This window comes from Mustela putorius, unplaced genomic scaffold (assembly GCF_011764305.1).
Source record: "Mustela putorius furo isolate JIRA1106 unplaced genomic scaffold, ASM1176430v1.1 tig00000166_pilon_pilon_pilon, whole genome shotgun sequence".
In the NCBI taxonomy this organism is placed as follows: domain Eukaryota; kingdom Metazoa; phylum Chordata; class Mammalia; order Carnivora; family Mustelidae; genus Mustela; species Mustela putorius.
The window spans coordinates 198,463-209,972 of record NW_025421301.1 but is presented as its reverse complement, the minus strand read 5'-3'; the positions used below and the strand labels follow the sequence as shown (position 1 = coordinate 209,972).

At 39.1% G+C, this 11,510-nt stretch overlaps 1 protein-coding gene across 2 annotated transcripts in view; it reads left to right on the top strand.

Annotated features, from left to right (window-relative positions):
• The first annotated feature begins 223 nt into the window (after positions 1–223).
• Positions 224–11,510, top strand: part of CASP8AP2 (caspase 8 associated protein 2) — a 31,475-nt gene continuing 20,188 nt past the window's right edge. For both annotated transcript variants that reach the window (XM_004766900.3, XM_045075836.1), the window contains exons 1-3: positions 224–323; positions 7,042–7,124; positions 10,027–10,095. In XM_004766900.3, coding sequence (XP_004766957.2) covers positions 7,070–7,124; positions 10,027–10,095 — 124 coding nt within the window. In that variant the 5' untranslated portion in view covers positions 224–323; positions 7,042–7,069. The remainder of the gene's footprint in view (positions 324–7,041; positions 7,125–10,026; positions 10,096–11,510) is intronic.

Here is an 11,510-nt window from a genome sequence, read left to right as displayed (position 1 = left end):
CTCCGCCCCAACCTTCTTTGAAGCTCCGCCCCTTCCCGGAGTGAAGCTCCACCCACCCGCCCCGGCCGGCCTAGGCTCCGCCCCTTTCTCTTAAAGTCCGCACAAGCCTACGCGAGTTTGGCGCCAACCGTGTTTTTTTTTTCCGCCCTCCCAAAGGCGGGAACTAGTTATGTGCGCCGGGACGTACTTTACGTCTGGTCTGATTGGCCATGGATGCTCAGTCCCGCCTTCGCGTCCTGAGTGCGTTCTGGCATTGGTGGAGATGCCTGGGAGACCTCGGTGTCCAGAAGGGATCCCCGGCTCTCTTGGGCTAGGCAGGGCGGGTAAGTTGATTTGGGGGTCTGGTCCGCTCGGGGCTGTTGGGGAAGAGACTGAATGGCGTGGTAGTGCCCCGAGCGGAAGCCGGAGGTTTCTGGGGAGCCAGGGAGTCCAAGGGAGCCGCGGAGTCGGGGGAGGGGGGCGCGCCTGGTGTCCGGGGCCCGCAGGTAGCTGCGTTCCCGCCACCCTCGGGTGCAGTTTCTGGTCTCTCATTGGTGTCGCTCTTTGGTTCCTCGAGAGTATCCAGGGGTGTTTGGGGCGAGCGCACGTAGGAACTGCCCTTTCGACTGCTCCTCCCGCCCCTCCCCCCCAACCCAATCTTGTCGTGGAATGTACTCCTTACAGCTTTCTCATGCGATTCTGGAGGAATGTGTCTTTCCTTAATGTCAGGTCATCACTGATGTTGGTTGTTTCCGAGACCGTAATACCCGGAGAAGTTATCTTGATCTCCACGAAGCCCAAAACAGCGCCTGACACATAGTTGGCCCCAACTCAGATGTTACTGTAGAATTAGCAGAAGCGCAGGGTTTGTGCTTGAGGGATCAAGTTGATGTTGACTCTGATTCGGTCCTAGTCCTTCCCGGATTCTTCCCTGGTCTTTTGCATCCTCCACACCTACAGCTCCAAACCTTTCCCCTTCCTCAGTGCCCCTCCCCCATCTTGCTCAGTGCTGCTTTGACTGGAGTGGGACTGAGACCAGGGCAAGAATTCCCCAACCCCCACCCCAATGATCTAGCGTTTCTTCCCATTTCACAAGAGGTGGCCCTCTTTCGAGAAAAAAAAATATACTTTTATCTCTGGCGAATATTCCTGATTTTGTCATTTGGCTTTAATGAAGGAGCTGGAATCTAATCCCAGATATGCCACTTATCAGCTGTTTGACCTTGGAACAAATTTCTTAATCATTTGTTATTTGTTTCCTCATCTATAAAACGGGAAAAAGAATAGTATGTACTTTATGGGACTTTGAGAAGATTGAAATCAATGTATTTGGAACATTTAAGGTCCAGGCATATAGTGTTCAGTTTATATAGCGTTTGTTATTGTTTTCCCTTTACATTTTTTTCAGGAATCTTGCTGTATTACATTTAGCCCTTCCCATGAACCTTAAAATACACTCTCCTCCCCGTGCTTTTTCCTGTTTTTCTCTACAGATGCTTATTTCAGTCTTTCATTTTTTTTTCTTTTTTAAAGGAAATTGCCTTTAGACTGTCTTTTTACAACATTGTCCTGTCACAAAAGACAAGGTAATCCTTCTCTCATCTGCTTCATCTTCACATCTGAATTCATTAGGATTGTTCGTAAAATGTTTATGAGTAACCTTGCAGCAATTTTCTTTCATCATCATGGTTATCAACATGTAAAATTTTGCCTCTCCACTTTGCATAGGTACAACACTTCCTCTGTCAGTAGTACCTTGCATTATATATTGAGATCCTCATTTGGGGGAAGGTGAGAGCACATGTGAATAAACCCCTCTTTCCGAGGGATTCTGGTACATAATCCTTCCTCTTCCTCCTCCCTCTTCCAGGAGAATCACTGGCCTTTGTGATTTCAAGAGAGTAATCTGACCTTTACCAATTACATTTTGTCTTTTGTGCTGCATACTTTAGTTTTCAGTTATCTCTTTAGACATCTTTACCTGCATGTCCTACAGATAATTCATCCTACTTTCTTTGGTTCTCTATTTCAGTTAAAGGTGTGACTACCTTGTTATCAAAGCTAGGAACTTCAGAGTTGTCATGAATAGATTAGGAATATCAGTAATTCAACAGATACTTTTTTTATAAAGCTAGGAACTTCAGAGTTGTCATGAATAGATTAGGAATATCAGTAATTCAACAGATACTTTTTTTATTACCTACTGACTTGCAAGGCCCTGTGCTGAGAGCTGGGTATACACTGATGAACAGACAGAGCCAGTCCTGGTCTTCATGGAGCTTACAGTCCAGTGGGTGAGATGGACATTTCTTTAGGAATTTCCACAAAAATGTAATCTTAAATTGAGAAGAGGCCATATATAGAAAGGACACTGATATATTTTGCTTAGAGCTTTCTTTCAATAATGGAATCTCTGCTGTAGGTGAAGCTGTCACTCCTTTCTTTTCTTTCTTTTTCTTTTTTTCTTTTTAGTTTGTTTGACAGAGAGAGAGAGATCACAAATAGGCAGAGAGGCAGGGGGAAGCAGGGCAGAGAGCCCAATGTTGGGCTCCATCCCAGGACCCTGAGATCATGACCTGAGCCAAAGGCAGTGGCTTATCCCTCTAAGCCACCCAGGTGCCCCTCCTTTCTTTTTCTTTTTAAGATTTTATTTATTTAAAAAAAAAAAGATTTTATTTATTTATTTGACAGAGAGATCACAAGTAGGCAGAAGACAGGCAGGGCTGGGGGGGGGGAGCAGGCTCCCCGCTGAGCAGAATGCCCGGGAGGTAGGGCTTAATCCCAGGACCCCGAGATCATGACCTGAGCCAGAGGCTTAAACCACTGAGCCACCCAGGCGCCCCGATGCCCCTCCTTTCTTATTCCTAATGTTTGTACCTACTTTCTCTTAACCAGTTTGGCCCAGAATATGCCTATTTAATTTGTCTTTTGAAGAACTAACATAAATATAAATGTATTTATTCATCTCTATTTTATTTTTTTAAAAGATTGTATTTATTGGGCGCCTGGGTGGCTCAGTGGGTTAAGCCGCTGCCTTCGGCTCAGGTCATGATCTCAGGGTCCTGGGATCGAGTCCCGCATCGGGCTCTCTGCTCAGCAGGGAGCCTGCTTCCTTCTCTCTCTCTCTGCCTGCCTCTCAGTGTACTTGTAATTTCTCTCTGTCAAATAAATAAATAAAATCTTTAAAAAAAAAAAAAAAAAAAAAAAAAAAGAAAAGATTGTATTTATTTATTTGAGAGAGAAAGAGCATGAGAGGGAGAAGGTCAGAGGGAGAAGCAGACTCCCCGCAGAGCTGGGAGCCCAATGTGGGACTTGATCCCAGGACTCTGGGATCATGACCTGAGCGGATGGCAGTGGCTTAACCAACTGAGCCACCCAGACGCCCCTATTTATTCATCTTTATAGTGCTTGTTGCTTTTTATTAATTTCTGTCCTTTATGTGTTTCTTTGTTTTTGTTTTTTTTTGTTTTTGTTTTTTTAAATTATTTGACAGACAGATCACAAGTAGGCAGAGAGGTGGGCAGAGAGAGAGGAAGGGAAGCAGGCTCCCTGCTGAGCAAAGAGCCTGACACGGGGCTCGATTCCAGGACCCTTAACCCACTGAGCCACCCAGGCGCCCCTCTTTGGTTTTTTTTAAAACATTTTTTTTTTTTTACACATTTATTGGACCTTTTTCTAACTTCTCGAGTTGGATGATGAACCCATTAATACTTTGTCTTCTTTTCCTCTAAAAGTATTATTTTGATTGTATTCCACAAACTTTGCTTTATGGTGTATTCATTGTGATTCAGTTCTATGTTTCCCCATTTCTATTAATATTTGTTCTTTGATCTTTCTTTGCAAATTTCCAAAGGAGCTGGGAAATTTAAGAGTGTGTTATTAACTTTGAATTTTATTTATTTATTTATTTTTAAAAAGTGGGCTCCCTGCGCACCATGGGACTTGAACTCAAGACCCTGAAATTAATAATCATGCACTGTACAGACTGAGCCAGACACACACCCCTGAATTTTGTTGTTGTTTTTTTAAAGATTTTATTTATTTATTTGACAGACAAAGATCACAAGTAGGCAGAGAGGCAGGCAGAGAGAGAGGAGGAAGCAGGGTCCCTGCTGAGCAGAGAGCCCGATGTGGGACTCGATCCCAGGACCCTGGGATCATGACCTGAGCCAAAGGCCGAGGCTTTAACCCACTGGGCCACCCAGGCGCCCCAATTTTGTTGGTTTTGATAAAAGCTCGTTCTCTGATACTTGTTGATACAAGTTCTGATATAATTTCTGACACAAGTTCTTTGATACTTGTTAAAAATTACTGTCATGACAGTCAATTCTTATAGATGTACCTGAACATAATATAAGTTCTCTGAATTATTGCATGCAGAGATAGAAAATCAGGTCAGATCTGTCAGTTTTGTATTCAGACTTGTATCATTAATTAACTGTTTCATCAGCAGAGAAAAGTGTGTTAAAATCTCTGTTATGACTCTTATCTGTATCAGGTAGGATTTAATCAGGAGACAAAGACCATACAGTAATTTGAGGAGAAAATACTTAAAGAATTATTATTATTTTATTTAGTTAGTTTTTAAAAGTAGGCACCATGCCCAGTGTGGGGCTTGACCTCATGTTCCTGAGAGCAAGAGTCACATTTTCTACTACTGATGATACCAGCTCCATGCCTCTAGAAAAAGAATTATTAACAGACAGTTAGAATAACTGGGAATTGGTTAGTAAGAGTTAAAGATAACTCTAGGGGCTCCTGGGTGGCTCAGTGGGTTAAAGTCTCTGCTTTCGGCTCAGGCCGTGATCCCAGGATCCTGGGATCGAGTCCCGCATCTGGGCTCTCTGCTCAGCAGGGACCCTGCTTCCTCCTCTCTCTCTGCCTGTCTCTCTGCCTACTTGTGATCTTTGTCTGTCAAATGAATAAATAAAATCTTAAAAAAAAAAAGAGTTAAAGATAACTCTAAAGAAGGTAGGAATAGAAGAAGATAGAGGGAGTGGCCAGTACCTGTAGGGTTGAAATAGATCATCCAAGGAGGGGCTGTCTTCGCCCTCCTTGGAAGGTGCATAGCTGGGGACAAGTGAAGGGCAGAGAAGTTGCTAAGTGCCCTGCTGGTGACACTGCTTTGAATCTGGTAGAAGAGATGCATAAGGAAGCTCCTGGGTGCTGCTGGCTGTCAAGTGCTGTGGGATCCAAGAGTTGGAGAAACTGTGCTCTCCAGTAGACTAGCAGGAGTAAGCTGGGTCCTACAGGAGTCCTTTGTAATAGAAACCTCACTTACGGGAGGCAAGTATATAGAGAGATGGTGCCCTGCAGGAGCCTGGTGCTGGAGAGACTGTCTGCTGCAGGAACTAGATGCTAGAGAAAGATGTTCTGCAGGAGCCTGAGTAGCCAGGCACACTGAAACTAGGAAGTGTCTTTCCTAGGACGCTGTCCTTTCCAGTGTCTCTCCAGTGCTCTACTGATAAGGTTTAACACCGAGCCAGTTACAAAGGAGAAATATTTCCAAGGTCATTCTTCATTATCACAGAAGGGTGGATCTGAAATTGAGAGACATGATTAATGGCCACAGTTCCTTTAACTTCTTATGTGTACATGGTGAGAAATCACATATATAATTTGACTCTTTCATATTCTTGTATATATTATTCTCAAAAATAATTTTGAAGAACTCTAAATGTAACATATGGCATGACTAAGAAATGAGCTGTCACTTTGTATTAAATTTGTAAGTAATTAAAAACATACTTTTAGTGGTCAGGAACCTATAGAGATAAAGGTGTGGACAATGTTTCCGTAAGCAACTGTAGAAAAATTTAAGACCAGTGACGGATAAAAAGATCCAGGTTTTTTTTTCAGTTCTATTGATTTCCTACTTTTAACTTAATAGGCAAAGTAGTCTTTTTTTTTAATATGTTATTTATTTGACAGGCAAAGATGACAAGTAGGCAGAGAGGCAGGCAGAGAGAGAGGAGGAAGGAGGCTCCCTGCTGAGCAGAGAGCCGGATGTGGGGCTCGATCCCAGGACCCTGGGACCATGACCTGAGCCGAAGGCAGAGGCTTTGACCCAATGAGACCCCCAGGTGCCCCGATATTACTTTAAAACAAAAAAAGAGGGTGCCTGCATGACCTGAGCCGAAGGCAGAGGCTTTAACCCACTGAGCCACCCAGGCGCCTCTCCTAATACTATTACTTAAAAAAAATAAGGAAACTGGCATAATTGGATTTGGTAGGAAATGTAACCTGGCTGTTAAGAGTATATCTTGGTGGGAGCGGAAGTGCACAGCTCTAGGTATCCTTAATAACCCTCAGTAGCCACAGTTCATTGACTATAGGCGCCATTCATCACATTTTACTGGCAGATTGGAGACTGTCAGATAAGTCACATTTTTTGGTTTGTTTTGGATTCTTTTGTTGCTTCCATTCTTGCCACTACAAACAGCACTGCACTGACTATTCGTTTATGTACATCTTTACCATGTGCTTGTATATCTGTAGAACACATTACTAGATACGACTTGTTGGGTCAAAGATGATTTGCATTTAAAAATTTGGTAGCTGTTGTCAGATTGCCTCCGTACAGCTTGCACCAGTGTACACTTGGGTGACGTATGAGAATACCTCTTTTCTCACATCTTTACCAGGCCTCGTATATTATCAAATTTCTTTGTTGTTCCTGTCTTACTCTCTTACTGGTGAAAACATGTAAGTGTGAAGTTCCCAAGACCAACCCCAGGTTGGATGTTTTGCTAAGAAGACTCCTAGAACTCAGCATGTAATTGTACTTATTTAGTATGATAGTTGGCTTACTTTTGTATAAAAGTTAATTTGTGTTTTGTTCTATTTTATAAAATCAGCATCATTTACTTTGTGACATGGCTTAACTATAATAAGCAAGTTTAAGGTTTTGGAAAATGTTAGGCACTTTTTAAAAAGTGTGATAGGGAGTGAATTTATTCATTGTGTCCAAATTTAGAAGTTGCTTTTTAACTTAAAGCTAGGTTCACTCTCTGACTTGTGAGGTTGATTTTAAGTGGAAAATCTTTATATTTAATACTTTAGATGGCGACTGTCAAAAGGAAATAGGATCATGGCAGCAGATGATGACAACGGTGATGGAACAAGTTTATATGATGTATTTTCTGGTAAGAGCTCATTTTAACTGTTCTTCTAAATTTATTTAAGTATAAAATAATATATGTTCACTGATACCACTCATCAACTTTTTCTTCTCACACACAAATGAATTAATACAGTAAAGTGCCTGGCAAATAGGAAATACTTAGTAAATGTGAACTTTCTTATTGTATGCTTTTGGGTCTCTTAAATTTAATGAAATTAACAACTTTGCCAGTATAAGTGGTAATGATATTTATTGCCATATCCAAAGAAATACAAAATAGGTATTTGTTATGTGTAAGTTGCATATATTATTTATATACTTCACTGTGCATTTCATAAGAGAAAGTTAGTTTTCTAGTATAACAACAGCATAATTATCAATTTCAGTAAATTTAACATTGATACAATAATTTTATTCAATCTGCTATTTTTATTTGTCAGTTAACCCTTGAATTTTCTTTATTATTATGATTGGAATTTAATCATCATTTTAATTCTTTATTTTAGTTTTTCTCATTAGTTTTTTTCTTTCTGATTTTCGTGACTTCTTTCAAATGTTGAATATATTTTGAATATATATGTTGAAAATATATTCAACATATATTTAAAAATTCCATTCCAATTTATATATTAGCTTTATGGACTACACCTCTTTGCATTATTTTTTAGTGGTTGCTCAAGGGATTGCAGTATACTTATTTAACACTTTGTGTTCTACTTTCTAGTATTGTACCTTTTCACCTAAGATGTAGAATCTTGTATGTATAGTTGTCTTTAACCTCCATTAGTCCTTTTATGTTAAAGATGTCATAAATCTCATGATACAAAGCTGTAATTTTTGCTCTAAACCATTCTATGTATCTTTAAAAAAATTAAGTTAATCAAATTAAGAAAAATTAGTCTTTTATATTTACTCAATTATTTATCATTTTTAGTCCTTCTAGTACTCTTTAGTATTTTTATAGAATAATTGTTTTGTCCCCATCTCTCTTCTGGGACTCCAGATATATAGTATGTGAGAACTTTTGACATCCTATAGGTTACTAAGACTTTTGTTGTTTTTTGTTTATTTGTTTGATTTTGTTTTATATATTTTATTTTATTTTTTTTTAAAGATTTATTTATTTATTTATTTGACAGACAGAGATCACAAGTAGGCAGAGAGGCAAGCAGAGAGAGAGAGAGGAGGAAGCAGGCTTCCCACTGAGCAGAGAGCCTGATGTGGGGCTTGATCCCAGGACCCTGAGATCATGACCTGAGCCGAAGGCAGAGGCTTTAACCCACTGAGCCACCCAGGCGCCCCGTGTTTGATTTTGTTTTAAATCTTTTTCTCTCTATTCTTCAGATTGGGTAGTTTTATTGATTTATCTTCAAATTCACTGGCTCAGCTGTCAAGAACATTCAGTGAATTTTTTTAAAAATTAGAAATTATAGTTTTCAGTTTTAGGATTTTCATTTTTTGTTTGTTTGTTTGTTTTGTTTTGTTTCTTCCTATGTAGTAATTTTGGATTGCATTCTGGACACTGAATTCTGTTATGTTCTAGAGATATTTGGATTATGCTATATTGCTTGGAAGAATGTTGTTTTTACTTTTAGCAAGTATTTAACTTAGCTGAACTTCTCTCTTACCTGTGGTGGATAGCAGCTGAAAACCCTGTTCAGGTATTTTAACTTTAGCTGGACATTTTGGAGATTTTTTTTTTTAATTATTTTTTTAAAGATTTTATTTATTTATTTGACAGAGATCACAAGTAGGCAGAGAGGCAGGCAGAGAGAGAGGGGGAAGCAGACTTCCCACTGAGCAGAGAGCCAGATGTGGGGCTCGATCCCAGGACTCTGGCATCATGACCTGAGCTGAATGAAGACAGAGGCTTCAACCCACTGAGCCACCCAGGTGCCCCGACATTTTGGAGTTTTAGCCTTTATGTACTTTGGGGGTCACTCGGAGATTTGAACCCAATTTGGGGAATATTCTCCAGCTCTCTGAATTTTCTTTCTTAGTTTCTAGTTGCTGTTATCCCTCCCAAGTTCTTTCTCTTGTTCTTCAAGCTGTTAAGACTAGAGGTTTCCATCAGAGTTTTCACTGCCCATTGTTGGCTTTAATTAGGGCATATCCTTCTACAAAAAATTTTATTACAAAAAATTGTAATAAAAGGATAGGGGACACACTTAAGACTGTTTTTCAGGTATTGTCTCCTCTTCAATTTTTGCCTGCTTTGGGTTGCTTTTTTGTTTTTTAGATTGCTCCCCCGCCTTTTTCAAATTGAGGTATAATTATACATACAACTTCATATTAGTTGTATTAGGTGTATGACATAATGATTCAGTATTTGTATGTAATGGGAAATGATCACCACAATAATAGTTTAGTAGTAGAGCATTTGACTATAGATAGCTTTTAACAGTTTGCTTGGAGTTCATAGTTGTTCTCAGCAGGAGGATTGGTCTGATAGAACTATTGTGCTGTAATTGGAATTGGAACCTTGTCAAAAGTTTCTTTTTGAAAGTGAGTTTTTAAGTCTAAAAGATGCTGAGTCATAAATCTGTGTATTGAGATCTTTCTGTTTATAAGGATATATAAAAACTTAAAAACAATGGTCTTGGCCGCCTGGGTGGCTCAGTGGGTTAAGCTGCTGCCTTGGCTCGGGTCATGATCTCAGTCAGGGTCCTGGGATCGAGTTCCGCATTGGGCTCTCTGCTCAGCAGCGAGCCTGCTTCCTCCTCTCTCTCTCTGCCTGCCTCTCTGCCTACTTGTAATCTCTCTGTCAAATAAATAAATAAAATCTTTAAAAAAACAAAACAAAACAATGGTCTTTGTGGTATACGACTGATAAAGTCTCCTTTTCCTGGCTCCCCAGAGTAGGAGTAGAAAAACTGCACTAAGTGCATAAAATCATTTTTAACAAGTCTTTGATTTTCTTGCAGCTTCTCCTCTTAAAAATAATGATGAAGGTTCTTTGGACATATATGCTGGATTGGACAGTGCTGTTTCTGGTATGTAAATTCTAAAATAAAATAGGTTCTTTTTTATATTTTATATTTCTATTAGAAATATTTATTTTGTTACAGTTCTCAGAATAATACATCGTTCCTGAATAATTTGACCATTATTTGGAATAATTTTACTTAGGTAATTATTTTCTTGACTAAAGTTTGATCAGTAAAACAGATTAGCACTTAGGTTTGTTATCATCTAGGTCTCAGATTTAACTGGACCTTGAGCAAATATATTTTGTACCATTAATAGGCAGACTGTTGTTGTTATGTATACATATATTACTACTCATACTGTCACGGCTTACATGACATTAGAACTTTTGAAAAGGGTAGTTGCTATAAATGTTTTCAGGTGTATCTGTAAGAGTATTGTATGCAGAGAAACTAATGACCTATCCAAATTAGAAACCTTTTCCATAATCAGAATTATCTCAAAGCAATAAGATATCTTTGAGCAGATACGGCACTGATTTGTTGACACAAGTGCTTTAGGTAAATTGGTTTTCTAATCAGTATCAATTTGGATGAAATGCAGGGGGTGGAGAAATGTATAGCCCTTTGACTTGAAATAGACACAACCTCAAAAAACTTAGCACATATATTTTCTTTTTTTCCCAATTTACTGGGATATAGTTGACATTTAATGTTGTATAAGTTTAAGGTATGTAAGTATTGCTTTGATACACATATGTGTTGCAAAATGATTACTCCTTTAGCCTAAGCTAACACCTGCATCAATCCTGTTACATAATTATCATCTCTTTTTTATGGAGAGAACATATAAGATGTATTTTCTTGGGAACTTTTAAGTATGTAATACAGTGTGATTAACTATAATCATTATGCTGTATTTTAGATCCCCTGAACTTACTCATCTTAGAGCTGGGAGTTTATACTCTTTGATCAACATCTCTTCTTCCCCGACCCCCCACCCCAGTCCCTGATGACCATCATTCCAGTCTCTGTTTCTATGTATTTGGCATTTTTAGATTTCACATATAAGTTGATATCGTACTGTTTTTGTCTTTCTCTGTGTTGTTTCATTTAGTATAATGTCCTCAAGGTCCATCCATGTAGTTGCAAATGGCTGGATATCCTTCCTTCTCATGGCTGAATAATATCTCATTGTGTGTGTGTGTGTGTGTGTGTGTGTGTGTAAATATACATATATATATTTTTTCTTTTTTTAACATACCACATCACCTTTAACCATCTGTTAGTGAACACTTAGGTTCTTTCTATATCTTGGTTATTGTGAATAATGCTGTAGTGAACATGGGTGTGCAGGTTCTTTGAGATCCTGTTTTTATGTCCTTTGGATAAATATCCAGATGCGGGATTGCTGAATCATGTCATAGTTCTAATTTTAAGTCTTTGAGGAATCTCCACAGTGTTTTCCAGTACTTCACCAG